Genomic DNA, 20,282 nt, shown 5'->3' with positions numbered 1-20,282 from the left:
GTGTTGAGCTATCGATGCTTCTCGCCAACAACCTTCAACTTCTTATGGTACAAAAACTACAGAACCAAACACTCGTATCCATTCGAGAACCCAACTTCTTATGGTACAAAGGCCACTGGCTAATAATAAAGTCACCCTGTTCTATTGAGAGTATCCTTTTTCATTCGGTGAACAGGTTTTACATCAAGGCAGTAAAGGCCGATGAAGAACTTGAAAAGCATGCCAAGTACCTGGCCATACTCTCGCTGGGGCACCATGAGATGTTGTACTTCTGGCCCTCAACCGTCGCTGCAGGCGTGGTTATTCAAGCCTGCTCTGCCAAGGGCCAAAGCCCTGCAATCAAACGGATTTTCGAGGTAACCGTGTAGCTTGCTTTACTCTCCCTTCTTTGCGTCGACGAATTCGCCCTTTTTCCCTTGTTTGGGGATTGGAAAAAATTCTTTTAAAGTTCAATTTTTTGTGCTTGATATTCCGAAAAAGGCACAGGATATTTTAAAAGACATTTCAGTGCACATCTTTCAATTGAAATTCTTAGAAAGGAACCGCAACCTGATTAACTAGGAGAGTTATGTATAATTACCAAGGGGCTCAAAACCTTGGCTTGGGATTGGATACGAATGTATACGTTGCAGTCTACTACGTCAGAGTTAGTTTGGAAATAAGCAAGAGGAATCTATCTATGTGAGAAGGCGCTTCATGCGCATAAGATTGGTATGAATCTTTTGGCCTTCATCAACAACGGAATAAAACATTCTGAAGAGTGAACCTTTTGCCATATATACCATTATATTATGTTGATTGATCAACGGGTCACATGTTTATGGCCTTGCAGACTCATGTCCGAACCAAAGAAGACGACGACGACCTGCAGGACTGTGTGAAGGTATAAAGCTTGCATTGTTACCATGTTCTCTGTTCTTCATTCTCTTCCAAGGGGAAAACACCCACTCTTGGTGCCGATAATTAGTTCTCGAGTCTCTTTGGTTCTTTTGGTGGTAAACTTATATTTTTCTCAAGTTATATTCAAGTGATTTATGTTGTTCATTGGAACTCTCAGTTGATAGCAACGATGGACGAGGACGAATGATCCCCGTGCAACAGAAAGAGAGAAGCCCTCAAATGCTCGTGCTCGCTTTTACTAATTCTTCACCACCAAACAATAAATGGCTCCTCCAAACAGGCTAGTTTTTCTTGAATCGTCCCATCAATTGTTTTAGCCGTATACCGTTCCGAGTCGAAGTGGCTGGTGCTGTACTGTTGTACATTCAGTTTCTCAGGAAAATAACCACTGCCGCCATTTTGGTAGGGCCATCATTTGTATGCAATGGATTCGTGGGAATCCCAAAATGTGTGAACGTGTCACTGAAATTTCTTGAAATATATGATTCACATATAGCTCATTTTGCCACAAAGGGGTTTGGCTTAGTGGGATGGGATCTAAGCTACTAGGCAGGTGATTTAGGTTCAATTCTCATGGGCATCTCTTGTAGAAGCTGAAAAGTGGCGACTCTCTGAGAGCAAGGAGTAAGCCTACACCAAAATAGCAACCGTAAGGCCTTGTTTGGTAAGGATGTCAACTGCTCGTAATGTTAACTGACTCTGACTAGATGGATTTGGTTAGGACATTTTCCATTGGAAGCCAATGCCATATAAAAAATTGGATTCAGTACTGCCCTTTTCCATTGGGCTGCTAAATCCGAATAGCCAATATCCAATTAAGTCGGATTCAGTAAAGGGCACATCCAAGCCTAACCCAAACCGTTTGCATGCCTACTCTTTGGGAACTGGTACTTGAGCTAGGAAATGGGAAATGGGATAGGAGTTGGGTCGAAAAACTTTAGTAATGGTTGTCTTTTCTAGGAGAAAGGATTGAGAAGACATTTGAGGAATTGAAGAGGTAACTGGGGTGTTTCTTCATTTGTATTGAACTCGAAGGGCAATTGTGGGCTTTCACATTTCCAATTCAATAAACTCCGTGATGCTTAGCTCCCAATTACAGCCTTGGCAATCCAGTGATCCATCAATTCAAAACATCTTGCGCTGGGAAATCACAAAAAAATGAAGATGTTTTTTAACCTTTTAGGATATTTTTTTGGGTGACATGCTCCAGTCTTGGGTTTGAAAGGTTAGACGTGTGGGATCAGAACGTATCAGGGCTTCTGTGAACTTTCCAACGGCCATAGACTGGGGGGGGGGGGGCATGGGGCCGGCCCCGAGATGGACTGGCCCGTTTACTACTGACTGGGTTTTGGCCCAATTTTTAATCGGCTCGGGTTTGAAGAGCAGCCCATAACCCGACCAATTAGCCCAATGAGTCAATGTGAAGCTGGCTGGGCCCAATGGGCTGCCTACTCCGACTCTCATCCCTATCGCATCAAGTTGAACATAAGCAGTCTGAACTCTAAAGTGTGTTTGTCGTCTCTGTTAAAGGAGCTAGAAAATTGGGCAGATTCTTGTCCGGTGAATCCGGTGCAATTCTAACAAGTGGTTTGAACTCTGACGGGACAATGTTATCAACATAACAGACATTGGTTAAAATCGAAATTCGAATTAGTTGCTTTTGCATGTGAATTTTCGGCCGGACGAGTGGCGAGCTAAACAGAGTCAAATTCCTTTGTCAGTTTACAAACCAATTCCGAGCCACATTGAGTTAGATCCTCTTTCAAATTATCCAGACTCAAAAGTTAGGAGCTAACCAAATTAAGATTCAATTTGATGTCTCGGAATCCAAGCTCAAGGCCAGATTTGAAAATGCCTGATGATAAGAATAGGCGGCCTCCTGAGCAATGTCTTTGGCCAACGAATCAGGTGAATCGGCCGATTCCGATTCTCAAGTGAATCCTTCTGAATCAGCTAAAAATAATTAAAAAATAATGTGTCAATCAAAACGCAACACATATAGCCATTAAAATAATATTAAAAAAACCAATTAAAGCATTTTTATATTTATTAAAAAAGAACCGATTCTATACGGGCTGATTCAGGCAGATACTGACAACATTGCTCCTGAGTGTCCAACAAAAAAAGTGAAATATTGGAGGTAGGTGTGTCTAACAGGTCGTGTTTACCCCGACCTGACCCGAACCAAACCTTATAGGGACCGGGTATGGTGATAAATAATAAGACCCGAGTCCGGACCCAAAAGTCGGATTAATACATGCACCTGGGTATAGTTTGTGAAATTTTGTACGAGACCCATACCCAACCCGAGATCTCATTACGACCAGCTAATATTCAATGTAAAAATGTTAAAAAATATGGTGTTACCGTGTATGGTACCATGGTTTATGTAGTTTTTATCGGGTCCAGGTATGGTTTTTCTTATAGTGGACCTGATTAAACCTGGTTCTAGACCCGATACCATACCCAAAACACTGGGTCTAAGTCTGTTTCCACCTGGGTCCAAACCAAACCCGACCCGTTGACAACCCTAATTTGAGGTGATGCTAGAGAAGCACGAATCCATCCGAATTCCTCTGCCATATTTTCTAGGGCCACAAGGAAACCTGGTATTGCAATTGGGATAGATGTGCGGGAACGGCAGTGACAACCAAGACAACACCCACCTGTGTCGCCGAATAGCAGTGGGCCTGGGCCCAAGGTGCTGACCCCTTTTTTCTCAGGTTTGACTCTCACCAAGTGTGCGGGTGCCTTTCGCTGATGGTCTCCCTAAGGGCTTGGTGTCAGTGACCCCACTGGAGGTTTATCTGGCAGAGGGGGGCAGGCCCACTGGTTCTTGGAGAGGATTAGGGATGGCAGTGGACCGGGGGAAAGCGGTGCCCCGCCTCGCCCCGTTTGGACCGGGGATGAAGGGTATGAAACGGGGATGGAGGCGGGGGTGGAGGATAAAATCCATCCCCGCCACGGAGGCGGGGCGGGGGTGGACGTGCACTTTTCCCCGCCCCGCCCCGCCCCGTCCCCGCCACGATCCCCGCCCCAGCCCCGCCCCAACCACTTTTCCCCGCCCCGCCCCGCCTCATCCCCGTTTGGACCGGGGATGAAGGGTATGAAACGGGGGTGGAGGCGGGGGTGGAGGATAAAATCCATCCCCGCCACGGAGGCGGGGCGGGGGTGGAGGATAAAATTTTGAGGCGGGGCGGGGGTGGAAACCTTGTCCCCCGCCCCGCCCCGCCCCACTGCCATCCCTAGAGAGGATTCCTCATCACAATACAAAAAAAAAAAAAGCAAGACCCTTCATCAAGCATCATCACCAACCGTGTTAAAACCCTACATTTTCCACTTTCAACAAAATATATTGCACATATCAAGTTCTAGTTCGCAAGCGTGTTGATACTTTGATCCTCCGGAGGGACTTCATGAAAGTTTTGTTACTAAACCACTTCATGTTGGATCATCTCGGCTGATTAGCTACCATAGGCATCCACATATCATGGAAAAAACAGGAAGCAAATTGTTCAATTATGCCAATACTAAATACCAGCCCGTTTAACAATTCAGGGTGCTTGGTTTATCAGGTTCTTACGAATTCGCCTTCTGGTCTGCTGTTCCAACACCTTGTGAACGATCGAAAGATCTAGATATCAAAAGGTTCACGTAGAAAGCTCATGCAGGATCACCAACCGTGTTCTCAAGAAATTACAATTGGAATTAGTCAATGACAATCTTCAGTTTATGATTTTTACTCGGAGAAACCGTTCCAGAACAGAGACCTAGCCGCGGAGGGAAAAAAGTTTCAGAATTGCAGCACGGCCAAGGTGATAAAAGAGAGGAGGGTGGTGTATGTTCTCCCCCGATGATTCACTGAATCCCACGTCTGTGTTCGGGGTCTGAATGAGCACCACGTATACAAGCACATGAGGCTCGTATTCCCGTGTATGTTGACATCACTTAGCATTGGAGTTTGGTGTGGTTGCAAAGACTTAAGTACCCTTTCTTGTTATTCTTCTCATAAAACGATGGTTTGAGAAAATGACAAAAAATGCTCTTCATTCAAAAAAGAAAAAACAAATGGTTCAAAAAAAGGACAAACATGTCCTCCATCCAGAAAGTCGAGGATGATGTTGACTCTTCAAAATCTACACCGCAAAACAAACCTTAATCGTTTCACCGATGGTGATCCGGCGAAACGATGGTGAGCCGACGATCCGATAGTGAGCCGGCGATTCGATGGTCATCCGGCGAAACGAACCTGAGCCATCAAAAATATATGTTTGAACTTTTCATCGTCATCTTCTTCTTCCTTCTCCGTAAAACACTGTAAAACTCTCTCTAGAGAAGAAATCAAGGGAGGCAAAGAGTTCTCCTTGGAGAAGGCCATGAACATCAACCCTCTCACACTCTCTCCCTTCTCTTTCTACTTCTGTGTACATCTAGCCGACGATCCTACATTGCTCCATCAAACACCGACTGACCTGCATACTGACTGTAGCATCGCTCAACTTGATGAGTTATAGAGCCTGATTCATAGTTTTTGCCCTTACAGGAGGGGGGTTGGGGGCTCCTCCCAACGAGGGTAGCATCATTCAACTTGATGAGTTGTGGAGCCTGATTTAGAGTTTTTGCCCTTACAGGAGGGGGGTCAAAGGGCTCTCACCCGGCGCAGGTTTCGCTGCGCGGTCAGCGGGTGGGGGTCCAGGGGGGGCGCCCCTGGCGGGGCTCAGGGGCAGCGCCCCCGAGACCAAATTTTTTTGGGGCCTTGTATAATTTTTTTATTTTCTTTCCCTCTTTTAACTATCGAAAAAGAGCAATAAAGCGTTTTGTTTAATCGTGGGGCTCATGTTTCCTTCGGTTGTTTCTTGCTCGAGGTTTTCGTAACACCCCTTCACACAATTTTTCTATTTTTCTTTTTCTATTTCTTTCCCACGATTTTTTCAATGACTCCCCTACAACGATTTTTAGTGTTGTCGGGTCTTCAACGAGCCCCACAACAATTTATAGTGTTGTTTGGTCTTTCAACAGCGATTTGTAGTGTTGTCGAGCCTTCCTACAGCGTTTTGTAGTGTTTTCGGGTCTCCAACAAGCCCCATAGCGATTTATAGTGTTATCCGGTCTTGCAACAACGATTTGTAGTATTGTCGGGCCTTCCTACAGCGATTTGTAGTGTTTTCGGGTCTCCAACAAGCTCCACAACGATTTATAGTATTATCCAGTCTTCCAACAATGATTTGTAGTGTCTTCCGTAAATCACTATACCGATTTATAGTGTTTTTGGGTTGCACAACACAGAATAATAGGGGTCTGGTTTTTAGTTAAAATGGAAAATGAAATGACCATAGAAATCGCTGAAAATTTACAGGAATAAACTAGACATAATTACGAAGACACCACTTTTTACAGATTTGGAATATGATTTCCGGTTAGGGAGATATGGCTCTGACAAGTTGGTCCTAATTCGGATAGCGATTTACAGTGATTTGCTTACTAAATAACACAACAAATCGCTATAGTGATTTGTGAAAGACACTACAAATCGCTATAGTGAGATCCAACAACACTATAAATCGTTGTGGGGATCGACGGAGACCCAAAAACACTACAAATCGTTATAGTGATTTGCGGAAGACACTATAAATCGTTGTTGAAAGACCCGACAACACTAAAAATCGTTGTAGGGGAGTCATTGAAAAAATCATTGAAAAGAAACAGAAAAAGTAAAATAGAAAAATCGTGGGAAGGAGTGTTACGAAAACCTCGAGCAAGAAACAACCGAAGGAAACATGAGCCCCACGATTAAACAAAATGCTTTATTGTTCTTTTTCGATAGTTAAAAGAGGGAAAGAAAATAAAAAAATTATATAAGGCCCCAAAAAAAATTGGCACCGGGGAAGAGCCCCCAGACCCCCTCCTGTAAGGGCAAAAACTCTAAATCAGGCTCCACAACTCATTAAGTTGAATGATGTTACCCACGCTGAGAAGTGCCCCCAAACCCCCTCCTATAAGAGCAAAAACTATGAATCAGGCTCCACAACTCTTCAACTTGAACAATGCTACCCACGCTGGGAGGAGCCTTCAGACCCCTCTTCTGTAAGGGTAAAAACTCTGAATCAGGCTCTACAACTCTTCAAGTTGAATGATGCTACTCACACTGGGAGGAGCCTCCAGACCCCTCTCCTGTAAGGTTAAAAACTCTGAATCAGGATTCACAACTCATTTAGTTGAATGATGTTACTCACGCTGGGAGGAGCCCACAAACTCTCCTCCTATAAGGGTAAAAACTCTGAATCAGGCTCCACAACACTCAATGTGCAAGTCAGTCGGTGCTTGATGGAGCAATATAGGATCTTTTGCTGGATGTGCACAGAAGTAGAAAGAGAAGGGAGAGTGAAAGTGAGAGGGTTGATGTTCATGGCCTCCTCTAGGGGAGATTTATTTCTCGGATAATCCTGCAGTGCAGAGACTAGGTCTTAAATAATCATCTTCGGGAAACTTAAGTCTTTACAACCACTCCTTTTCTAGAATGTCATTTTTTTTTTGCACCAATGGAGGAGAGGGTACTTAAGTCTTTGCAATCGAATCAAACTCCAATGTTAATTAATGCTGACAAACATGGGGATACGAGACACACATGCTTAAATACGTGGTGCTCATTGGGACCCCTCGAACACAAGATGTAGCTAACAGCCCTCTTCGGGGGGGAGAACATATAACCTGCTCCCAGTCCCTTAAGGTTTGGTTGGCCCTCGATAAAAGCAACTAGATAGCTAAAATAAGAGATAATCTTTACATGTCCAAATATCTCGGAGATGGTATACAAAGGGTTTGATTTGTGAAACCAGAGTCACCGGAAGCGCCATAGGGAATGGGGAAGCACGTTTTCCCACAAAAAAAATTGGGAAGCACGCTTTTCCCTTTTTTCATTTTTTTTGTAATTTTATTCATTTATTTATTTTTTCTTTTTTTTGCTTTTCCCTCGCTTCTTAGGTCGCTTTCCAGATAATTCTTGGTACGCTTTTAAGTCGCTCCAAGCTTCTCGCTTCATAAAATTTTGAAAGTACCTCGCTTCCCGCTCCTGCTTTTTCAACTAGCAAGTGTAGGGAGAAACCATTATCTTGCATGCGAAACAATTGCTAGGGCTGGTAAACAAGCCGAATCAGCCGAGCTTGGCTCGTTAAGGGTGCACCCTTTCTCGGGCTGAGCCGAGCCTAAGCTTCACGTGCAAATCACAATATGACTCATTTTTTATAAAAAATTGTTTTTAAGTGTCTGTTAAAGCTTAATAAAATATAGAATATATAATGTGTATAGTACATGTATAAAACATATATAATAAGCATATTATGTATATAATATACATAAAATATATAAGTAGAACGAGCCGAGCCGAGTCTAACGGCAAGCTGGTCATCTCGTTTCCCAGCCCAATTGCATCATTTTATTTCCATGATTAAAAATCCTGATTTTCATGCCGTTAGCAGAGAATGCAAGGTAACCTGTTTCCTCTGCTGTCCCAGGAATAAATGTTATAAATGAAAAACGTTTCACAAAGAAAGTTGAGACAAAAAATATATCACAAAAGTTCTCCTGCTAGCCACAGGAAAAAGTTTTCATGATCCACGCATTCATCGTCCAAAACCTAGCCTTTTATTGAGTATGAAAGTTGTCCCATAGCAAAAAGAATAAGAAACAAATACATTGAAAGCTATGGTTACACTGTAAACACATTGGATCTAATTTCATATAATGCCAAGCTTACCTATACACTAGAATTATCAAGTGGCAGAGTAGCAGGCTCATCCGTTGATTCATCCAGATGGATCTGGGCAAAATTGCTGATCATCCCGGTCCTCTCCCTGTAAATACTCTCTCTTTTCTCTTCCTCTGCTTTCTCAACCTTTTCCTTGGTTTTAAGGCTCACATCTTCAGCAGCTTTAGCAACCTTATTCAATGCACTTGACACCCAGGATGCACTCGTGCAGACGTATCTATTGCTCATGAATGCAGAACCAGCAGTGTTTACCTTCTGTTCAGCGACAGCAAGCACCGACTTGGTCTTCTCAGAAAATTGAAACCGTTCATCCATCTCCCTCATTTTGTCATTGACAACAGCAGTTCCAATGCTTAGTTTCTCACTCAGTCCAATCTTCTGGTCAATAGATGAAACAGTAGCTGAAGCATTGGATGTCAAATTAAGTTTCTCATCAAATGTCTTTGCTTTATTCAGAGCATCCTTCCCCAAGACAAAGCCCTTCGCTAGCATGCTGCTAACCACCTCTTCTGCTCTTTGGACAGCAGAACCAGCAGCGTTGGTGGATTGGTCTTCCTTTGCCTATGACAGGAGGAGCAATTTGACAGGAAAGTGAAAGATTCTTAGTTTTCACTGAATAAAGTGATCAGATATCAATAAACAACCAACCAAATTGGGGCCAAAAGTAGCAGTTAGTGTTTTACTTTGTAAATCATCATGAATTTGCAACTTTCAATTTAAATGAATTAACATCCTGATCATAAAGCAATCAGATTGAATTGCAATGAGCTACTAAATCCATCATCACATAACACTAAAAGGAGTTCTCAATCAGTCTTAAAGTTAAAGCACGTTCACTGGCAAAACCAATAGGTTTATCACAGAAAAGTGATTGGCTAATGCAGTAATAGTTCCACATATGCCATTAGTAGTAGCATATTGCCATTCTGAAATGCAGAAGGCATCCTGCTTCTTCCATCAGCGGAAGTGATTATTGGTGAACTCGATTGAATATGGATTTCTTGAGGCAGCTTTGTCAATTTTAAAATTTAGTTTGATTAATATAGGACAATCAAAGCATGCAGTTATCAAGAACATCCACCGAAAAAGTTTGAAGTGGTTACCAACTGAGCAATAGCATTAGGAGGCAACTGGTAATCTTCAGCTGGCGTTATATTGACGGAGAGATCAGCAATTGTCGCTCCCTGAGAAAGTACAACATGAAAACCCAGCTAAGAAAATACAGGAGAGGAATTACGCACGCCATCAGTTGATCTGCATAACAGCCCAGCAGAACAACTCCACAATCAGGAGTAGGCTCACTCATCTTAAGTGGATACAGCAGTTGCATACAATTCCAATATCCAATCAAACAAGGCAAATTTTGCTAGAGATCTGCCAAGTCGATCCTTCTGAACCAACTTGACCAGTACCATTTTAGGCCAGGGTGAATAAGACCAAGCAGCTGTGAAAGACAATCCACCCAAAACAACAATGTTGGCCATTGGTGGGCTCCAATCAATATTAAGTTCCTCATGAGATATTGTCTACCAAGAACAAATTAAAGAATCCACATTTCAAAAAGTTAGACCATACAGTCAAAAGCATTGCTGTGTCTGCTCCCTGTGATTCCTTGAAAGTAACATATGCCAGCTGAGAATGATCCGTTTCACTGTAATAAAACGAAGGCAAGGATAGTCCTCTAACAATCTGTCAGCTCAAGAATAAAAAATGTATGTTATGGATGATGGAGCTACCTTTGCATTTCAACATATTCAATATCACCAGAAAAGGAGAAGAATTCTTTGATGTCTTGCTCTGAAGCACGTAGAGAGATATTACTAACTTTAACTGTCCTTACCTGCAGGAAACAAGAACATAAAAAGGAAACCAATTCAACAACTGCATTGTTCGATGATTGCAAGCACTTGGTTTGGCAATAAAGCAGGATCAGAACCTTAGAGTTAAAAATTCAGATGGAACCATAGCAGTAGCAAACGACCAAAACATTTACTAGTTACCATGAATCCAGCAAAGAACAACTGTAAAAAGAAAGTGCAAATTTTTATAAAACCAAATGGGTCAAAGCCAAACAATAAGCAGGATTGCATTGTGAACACCAAACAGTTCAACAATATGCCCACTTTTCCACATTGGAAGCATCATCAGGAAATGAGTACAGTAGGGCTGCAGTGTAACTCAAATAAACAGGACATGGAGACATGATTTTAAGTTTCAGCACATTTTGAGTCTCACATCTGAAACTTCGATTGTCCAATTTGAGGTAACAGTTGATTGGGTATCCGTTCCAATGCTCGAAACACAGGGGTCCATTGGGACCTGCACATGACATGGTGTATTAGGTGCTCTTCATGGAGCTGAAAAAACTATTATATTTGCAGCATTCAGTGGCAACCAAAACTGTACGAAATTGGCATGTTTTCTTACAACGTGATTAAAAATAAGGCAGCTGTCATTGTTGCTTAAAAAAAGAAAAGAAAAGAAAAGAGATAAATAAAACCAACAAATATAAGAGAACTCAAGATGTTCCAAGAAAATTATCTGTAAGACCAACTAAAGCAAAAATTATTGGAGATATAGTGTTATAAACAACTGCAGCAACCAATGGATGGCCAAAGGTTTACTAGACTAGACCAAGTGCCTTTAGAATTTTAGAAGCCCAAAATCTGAGATCTAAGTACTATTCAGCTTAAATTGCAACCTGAATGATTTGTAGGGCCATTTTCTTCAAAAATATAGCCAAGCCTATTCACCACACCTGAACCATGCTGTCCACCTGTTTCGAGCTCAAGAGAACTAGAACCATGAGAGAGAGAGGAATGTAAGATCTACAAAACATAGGCCACAGCATACCTGCACCAACTCTCTTAGAGATATCAGCACCGAACAGAATCAAAGCAGATTGGCACAGGACCCCTTCAACCTATAACGGACCCTTTCAAGAACTTCTTGGTCCCACTGGACTAGTAGGCTCAACCTACAAACCAGGCAGAGAACCTGGCATCTCATACCCAATTGGCTCACTTGGCCCAACACTGTCACATGGATACTCCATTTTTACTCCCATTCTGTATCCCCTTGTACACAAGTCATATTGGAAACTCTATAAAAATGGTTGTATCCCAGCATCCTCAGCCATATCCATGTAACATAGGTCGAACACAAACCCCAATGGACTTGTTAAGCTAGTACATACAAAACCACAAGAAAATGCACATGACAACTGAATCCTAGAAGTAAACAAATCTCCAAGAAAGACAAGTTATAGCAATTAGAAGAAAAGTAATATAATACAGGGTCTATTTTTTAATAAAGTAAAAGACCCCTTAGTTTAAATTTTAGTCGAAAGTTGAAAACCAGATAAAATGCATAATCTTTTCTGTCAATAGATGTCATATAATACAGATATATCTACTCATATAGGGAATTTTTTAAATAAAAAAATATTGCAATTTTGTTATGGCATGCTAAAATATTTTGAGAATATTACAATCAAATACCTTTAATGTTATTTCATAAAAAATCTAGTCAACATAGCAAGTTATTAGTTAATGCTAAGGATCAGGTAATAATTATCTTTAGTGAGATTCACAAATAACATGACACAACCAACAAATTCTAGTTATTTTACTCAGTCATTAATTAATTTAACTATCATCTGAAACTAATCACTGGCTCCTCCAGAACTTACGGAAAATACTGTGATACTTGACACCAACCATAAAAGTGGGCATGAAGTTTGAATTGCCATGATGAAGTTCATGGAATGTCGTTGAACAACAGTTTCATTTGAATTTGTGGGCATGTTGTGATTGAATTTGATAAGTTGGTATAGAAAATATTCTCATCTCCTTTTATGTAGGTAATGACTTTCTGGATATCGTTAGTACATGTCTCTGTGTGCATGTATACATGATGTATATTAACTTTGAAATAAATTGAGATAGAAATTGGAACTTTTTCCCTTGATTTTCTATATTGTTCAAGTTATCCAATGGAATCCATTCTATTGGTAATAGATAGAATTGATCCTAGTGAAGCCATGAAGTCGTTACAATTTTTATTGTTTCTTACTGCTGTCATTGTCTTTTGTCAACATATAGTTGCATTTTTTTTCAGCAGTTTGCCATAGACTCCTAAGGGATCTCCATGATATTCATGGAACTAACACATCCACACAAAACAAAGAAGAGGTTCTTTAGATCATGCCTAGCTCTTAAAGATGCAAACAAGCTGAGCTTGAGCTAGAACATAGGCATTACTGAGTCCTACACAATTGGATCTTCCCTAATTGGATTCGAAGATAGGAATTTGTTCCTAAATTCCATAACATCTGTTGCCTGTAGACGAACAAGAAACTCACGAGCATGAAGAAAAAAGCACAAGCCACAGATCAATAGCTACCAGGAAACTGCAGATTTTGTTCCCAACTCCTGAAACTAAGTGTAATGGGAAATATATACATTTCCCATAGGTTCCTCAGAATCCAATATCCTGTTGATCGCGAAGTCAATACCTAAATTCCACGAACCCACAATTCTGTGTTTTCAATTCAATCCCGAGCGTGAAAATCAAAGTCAAATTTTTTTCCTTCTTTCATTTTCTTTTCTAACTCCGCCTGTGTAGTTATACACTGCCGGTCCCAAGCCCGGATAAAGGAGGAGGGTTGCGGTAGGCCTGTGACAGCCAGCATAAAAACTTTGTCATATCCTATGATAATGAACCAATATGAGAATTTCGTTGGGGCGTTCCCTACTGAGCGACGCGTTGTACTCTCTAGGCCCGGAGGCAGTGATAAATGTGCAAGGGTTGCTAGGTCGTCGCCCAGAAGCGACGCGTCACACCGGCGCCCGGGTGTGGTGTCAAATAGGCAAGGGTTCCCTCACTTTGTTGGACGGGTGGGGGTAAAGAAGTTAGTCCAAGACCATAAAATTAGGTTAGCCACTTGGAACATAGGGTCTTTAACTGGTAAGTTGGTAGAGTTAGTAGATGTTATGTGTAGGAGAAAGATTGATATTTTATGTCTTCAAGAGACCAAATGGGTAGGTGAGAAAGCTAAAGTGATAGAACCTTGGGGATATAAGATTTGGTATACAGGAATAAATAGGAATAGGAATGGAGTAGGGATTGTTATGAGTCGTCAGTTTATAGATAATGTAGTTGAGGTCCGTAGGAAGGGTGATAGAATTTTACTTATTAAATTAGTATTAGGTACGGATATTATTAATATTATTAGTGTTTATGCACCTCAAGTAGGTTTAGATGATTCCATTAAGCATCAATTTTGGGAAGATTTAGATGGAGTAGTACAAGAGACATCTTATGGAGAAAAGCTTTTCATCGGCGGTGACCTTAATGGACATGTAGGCATTAGTAGGGATGGATTTGAGAATATCCATGGAGGCTATGGTATAGGAGAAATAAATGAAAGTGGAGAAAGGATTTTAGATTTTTGTTTGTCCTATGATATGATCTTAGCAAACACTTGGTTTAGGAAGAGGGAGTCTCACCTAGTAACATTTAAAAGTGGGGTTAATACGAGTCAGATAGATTTTTTCCTACTTAGAAAGAGAGATAGGGGTTGTTGCATCGATTGTAAGGTTATACCAGGAGAAAGTGTAGCTACACAACATAGAGTCTTAATTTTAGATCTTAGAATTAGACAATGCCGCAAAAGGGATAGACATAGGATAGATCCTAGAATTAAGTGGTGGGCACTGAAAGGAGCTAAACAAGGAATGTTTGTAGGCAGGTAGTTAAGGAAGTTGATTGGTGTCTCGAGGAGGATTCAGAATCAATGTGGAATAAGATAGCGGGTGGTATGAGAAAAGTAGCTAAGGAGGTATTGGGTGAGTCTAAAGGCGGTGCACCACTAGGTAAGGATACATCATGGTGGAACGAGGATGTCAAATTAGTTATTAAGGTTAAAAGAGAGTGTTATAGAAATCTAAGTAAGAGTCGTGATAATGAGAATTTGGAGAAGTATATGATAGCAAAGAAGGAAGCTAAAAAAGTTGTTCGAAACGCGAGGGCTAAGGTATATAAGGAGGTTTATGACAAGTTGGATACCAAAGAAGGCGAGAAGGATATTTATAGGCTTGCAAAGATGAGAGATAGGAAATCGAAGGATTTGGGTATGGTTAGATGTATCAAAGATGAAACGCAAAGGGTTTTAGTCAAAGATGAGGAGATTAAGGAGAGATGGAAAGATTATTTTGATAAGCTATTTAATGATAGTCATGCTCAAGATCTTGGAGACTTCTCCATTCCTTTTCATGAGATAAATCGTGACTTCATGCGCAAGATTCAAAAGAAAGAAATTGCAGAGGCTTTGAAGAAAATGAAATCAAGAAGGGCAGTTGGCCCAGATGGTATACCTATCGAGGCTTGGAAATGCTTGGGAGAGAAAGGTTTAGAATGGTTGACAAATCTTTTTAACTTGATTTGGCGTACAAATAAGATGCCTAATGAGTGGAGGAAGAGTACTTTGGTGCCTTTATATAAGAATAAGGGTGATATACAAGATTGCACAAACTATCGTGGTATAAAACTCATGAGTCATACTATGAAACTTTGGGAGAGGGTGATTGAGTCTAGGTTGAGGAAGGTTGTCATGATATCGGAGAATCAATTTGGTTTTATGCCTGGAAGATCAACTATGGAAGCTATACATCTTCTTAGACAACTTATTGAAAGTTATAGAGAGAGGAACAAAGATTTGCATATGGTTTTTATTGATTTAGAGAAGGCATTCGATAGAGTACCTAGGGACGTTCTCTGGTGGACAATGATGAAGAAAGGTGTTTCTCTCAAGTACATTAGTATAATTAAAGATATGTATGAAGGAGTAGTAACCAATGTCCGCACTTGTGGAGGGGTGACAACCAATTTTCCGATAACGGTTGGGTTACATCAAGGATCTGCTTTAAGCCATTTCCTATTTGCGATAGTGATGGATGAGCTTACGAGATCAATTCAAGAAAATGTACCGTGGTGTATGTTGTTTGCTGATGATATTGTTTTGATTGATGAGTCTAGAGCTGGGGTTAATGCTAAGTTAGAATTATGGAGACAGACATTGGAAGTTAGAGGTTTTAAGTTGAGTAAGAGTAAGACTGAATATATGGAATGTCGGTTTAGTAAGCAACGAAGTAGTGATGGGAGTGTAGTGAAGCTTGGTGAGCAAGATATACCGGTGAATGATTATTTCAAATATTTGGGATCTATCATTCAAAAGTATGGAGAAATTGATGGAGATGTAAATCATAGGATAAAGGTTGGGTGGATGAAATGGAAAAGTGCTACTGGAGTGCTGTGCGATCGTAGAATGCCATTGCGGTTGAAGGGAAAGTTTTATAGGACGACTATTAGACCCGCTTTACTATATGGTACGGAATGTTGGGCTGCCAAGAGACATCATATTCAAAAAATGAGTGTAGCTGAGATGCGGATGCTTAGATGGATGTGTGGAAATACAATAAAAGATAAGATTCGGAACGAAGAGATACGTAAGAAGGTAGGTGTTGCACCCATTGAAAATAAGATGAGAGAGAATCGTTTACGGTGGTTTGGACATATTCGGCGAAGGCCTAATGATGCTCCAGTTAGAAGGTTGGAGAAATGGGAAAATATATTAGTTAAAAGAGGTCGGGGTAGGCCTAGGAAGACTTGGATGGAGATGATAGGAAAGGATATGAATGCTTTGAACCTCACCGAGGACATGGCGTTGGATAGAAATGATTGGAGGAAAAGGATTCATGTGGAAGACCCAAAATGAATTTCTTTTTTGGTTCATATCGCTGACCCCAATTGTTTTGGGATGAAGGCGTAGTTGTTGTTGTTGTTGTTGTTTCGTTTTCTTTTCTGATAGCCAAAGAGAGGGATGTCCCAGAGGAAATCGATTTCGGAAACCCTCAATTAGAAGATAGCACGACTCAGCGCTATGCTATCACATTCAACCATGTTGGCAGAATGGAATATCCTCCAATTTTGCATCTCTGACCTGCCGAGACCCAAGGAATAGCAAAGCTTGATTGATCAGGCAAGCGTTGCTCTGCTGGAGATTCAGCAGAGCTGGAAGAAACTATTGATCCAGTGTCTATCAGAACGGTTGCATAAAATCACAACTCGAAATGACGAACTTAGTACTTAATTCCTTTCCAATTCCTCCTAACCAGCTTACAATTAACCACAAAATCCAAAAACGAGACTACAACCTTAAGCACAATATAAGCACATAGACCCATTCATTCGTCCATATGACACACACACACACACACACACACACTATATATATATATATATATATATATATATATATATATATATATAGAGAGAGAGAGAGAGAGAGAGAGAGAAGGAAAAATATGAATTGTGAAATGGGTAATGCATGAAATGCATCCAGCAGCAAAAAAAAAAGGTGAGGAAAATAAAGCATAAGAAAACAATGGGCAATGCACGAAATGCGTCCAGCAGCATAAAAAAAAGGGAAGATAAAGCACAAGAAAACAATTGCATTTAGGTTCAAATCCCATGGGCGTCACTCCTCGCCCAAGCAAAAGGAAAAGAAAAGAATTGCATCTAATCTAAACTCATAGTATTGAAAAAAAAGACCATTTAGAAAAACAAGAGTTGGATGGGAGAGAAAATTGACATACCGACATTGCAATTTCCGACTACCACCTCCCAGATCTGCACCAAACAGACACCACCACTCTCTTCCTATAGCGGAAACGCTCTCGACTACTCAGCCAACAAGAGAAAAGAGAGAGAGAGAGAGAGAGAGAGAGATTTTGTCGTTAGAAGGCGTTTGGTTTCTTTTAACTGACGCCAAAATGGGCGCGGTTATGGCGTTCGTGGGCAGAGAGGAAGAGGAGCGACAAGGGCGACGACCGTACCGCGAACTTCGGTCAGTCTGTGAAAAACTAGAAATCCGCGGGAGAGACGGGCCCTTGCCAACTTTGTGATGCCCCTTGACTCTCCCTTGTCCTGGAACTTTCCCCCTTATTTTACAGCGCTGATTACTTTATTGCCCCGGGATCCTGGCCGGGTCCGACTTGGAGGTGCAAACGGGTCGAATGCGGGCCGGATCTTGTCAGTCCGAATCTAAATACTATATGTAATTAGATCCGAATTTGAATCAGATCCGATAAGGTAAGTTTGAATCTGAATGCGAATCAGAATCCAAAAATACATGTGGTAATGTTGGGTAAAAAAAATATATAACAAAAATAACCTGTTTACATGTGAAAAATGCAACCGGGTCAGATATCAATTCTAGATCCAATTTAAAATACTGATCCGAGTATGAACCCAATTCAAAACTAATCCTATGAAACAGGTACAGATCTGATTAGAGATGGCAGTGAACCGTAGGGAAACGGGGCCCCACCTCACCCCGTTTGGATCGGGGATGGAGGACATGAAATGGGGATGGAGCCAGGGATGAAGGTTAAAATCAAAACCCATGCGGGGATGAAGGCGGGGATGGGCTTACACTTTTCCCCACCTCGCCCTGTCCCCGTTCCGATCCCCGCCTTGTTCCGCCCCACCCTATCCCCAAACCTTCTTTAGGGATGGCAATGGACCGAGGGGAAACGGGGCCCCGCCCTGCCTCGCCTCGTTTGGACCTGAGATGGAGGACATGAGACGAGGATGAAGACGGACATAGAGGTTAAAATCCAAACCTGTGCAGAAATGGAGGTCCAGATTTTGAGACAGGGCGGAGGTGGAGACCTTGTCCCCTGCCCCCGCCCCCGCCCCCGCCCCCGGTCCACAGCCATCCCTATATCTGATCTGAATGCACATTTGGATTTTACTTAAAGGATCCAAATCTGAAAATAGAATGTAGGATTTTAATCGGATTCTGGACCCTATCCAATCCGTTTGCAGCCCTAGGTCCGAGTTCGGACTGCTGAGCTCGACTGGGTCTTGGCCTTGCTCCATTGACTTGGAGAAATGTTTGAACGGGGACTGGTCTGTGGTTGCAAAAATGTGTTCTAAGTTGGTGGTTCTTCAATCCAGAGTCTCTTGGTGGCAGCCTGGCCTCTCGAGCTTAGTTTGGGCTCAGGTTTGATCGTTGACCTTCTTTCACGTGTTTGGCTTAGCCCATCGAGCCTGTTGACTCGTTATAGTTGAACTGAACCAATTACAATGGTCCGAGTTACGGGTGCAAATATATCAAATATAGGGATGTCAATGGTTCAGGTTTGGGTCGATGTGCTACACAATCCAAACACGTCTGGCAGATTTGGTAAAGAAAACAGTGTCTAATTAGCAATTGGATCAATATTCATTTTGGGTTTTCTACATCAGAATCTGACGAGGTCCAAATGGAACCTGTATGAAAATCTGATTATATGTGAATAATTATGCATCTCATTAGCTATTATACTAGTTGTATCCGGATATAACACTACCCTTTTCCATTCAAATCCAAATCCGATATGCCAGGAAGGATCGAATTAGGTTGGATTCACTCAACCGTGCATCTGAACCAAATCCAGTTCTAAAAATAAACTTCAAGTGCCGAACCTAAATCCAGGTCCAGATCTGAATTTGATTAAGTCAATTATAGATTAATCTAATTCAAGTTTTGTGTGGTATTATTGGATCCATGGAAAAGTATGGAAACGTGTGTTTTACACTTAAAAACCACAAATGAATTGGATTTGATTCTAGCCCAAGTATCATATTCAATTTGGAGCCAGACTGAAACTAAACCAGTTGCTCCCGTAATCCAAACCTGCTATTTGGTTTGTGTTGGGTGGTCAGGCACTATCAACTTGCTTGGGTGCATGATTATATGTAGGAGTGTCAAAGGGTCGGGTTTACCCGGACCCGACCCAAACCAAACCTTATAGGGTCCAAGTATGATGATAAATAATAAAACCAAATTAAGACCCGGGTCTGGACCCGAAGGTCTGATTAATACATGGACCCGGGTATAGTCTGTGAATTTTTATATGGGACCCAAGTTTCGATTAAGACCTGCAATTTTTCAATGTAAAAATAATAAAAGAAATATGGTTTTACCGGGTCTGGTTCATGTAGTTCTTATAAGGTCCAGGTATGGTTTTCTTATAGTTGACCCGATTAGACCAGAGTTCAGACCCGATACCATACTCAAAAATTGGGTCCAAGTCTGATTCCACTGGGTCCAAGCCAAACCCGACCTGTTGACACCCCTAATTATATGGCATAGCTCAGTAAGATGATGGATTGGCTTTTACTATCCGACCCCCACCGACAAACTCTCTCTTTCTCTCTCTCAGAAAGCTGCATCAACTCAATCTGACCCCACAGATGTGTTCGGCATGATTTATTTGTGGAGGACTGCACTTTAAATTTTTAAATTGCATTGTTTTAAAGCAAAATTACATGTTTTATTATCAACATGAACAATTGAAAAACTTGCACACATCCTAATCACATTAGTCAAAGTCAGTTTTTAATAAATAAACTATTCAAATTTTTTCTCATTGACTAAACCGTGTACACCATGTTTTGTAAAGATTGAAAAGATTTTTAAAATTGGCTTAGGGCATGTTTAGTTGCATCTCATGTGATTTGGCCAAATATTAGTTGTGTATGCATGTGTGTGCGTGCAAAAAAATAC

At 41.3% G+C, this 20,282-nt stretch overlaps 1 protein-coding gene across 1 annotated transcript; it reads right to left on the bottom strand.

The window, feature by feature from the left end:
* Positions 1–8,527: 8,527 nt before the first annotated feature.
* Positions 8,528–17,397, bottom strand: LOC149816291 (binding partner of ACD11 1-like). Its single transcript, XM_089986739.1, has 5 exons — positions 17,323–17,397; positions 10,402–10,505; positions 10,241–10,316; positions 9,769–9,849; positions 8,528–9,226 (listed from the first exon to the last, which is right to left on the bottom strand). The coding sequence occupies exons 1-5, from the start codon at positions 17,326–17,328 to the stop codon at positions 8,654–8,656; spliced, it is 840 nt and encodes a 279-aa protein (XP_089842865.1). The 5' UTR covers positions 17,329–17,397; the 3' UTR covers positions 8,528–8,653.
* Positions 17,398–20,282: the final 2,885 nt, after the last annotated feature.

This window comes from Nuphar pumila, chromosome 14, assembly GCF_984573655.1.
Source record: "Nuphar pumila chromosome 14, dmNupPumi1.hap1.1, whole genome shotgun sequence".
Classification (NCBI taxonomy): Eukaryota; Viridiplantae; Streptophyta; class Magnoliopsida; order Nymphaeales; family Nymphaeaceae; genus Nuphar; species Nuphar pumila.
Note: the sequence above shows the minus strand (reverse complement) of the source record. Positions and strands in the feature narration are given on the sequence as shown.

Bases quoted from the DNA above. Each gene is read 5' to 3' on its own strand.
- LOC149816291 (XM_089986739.1), bottom strand. The intron at 10,317-10,401 runs GTAGCTCCATCA...GTTTTATTACAG, and splicing joins GAATATGTTGAAATGCAAAG to TGAAACGGATCATTCTCAGC. The intron at 9,227-9,768 runs GTAACCACTTCA...CTCCTGTCATAG, and splicing joins CTAATGCTATTGCTCAGTTG to GCAAAGGAAGACCAATCCAC.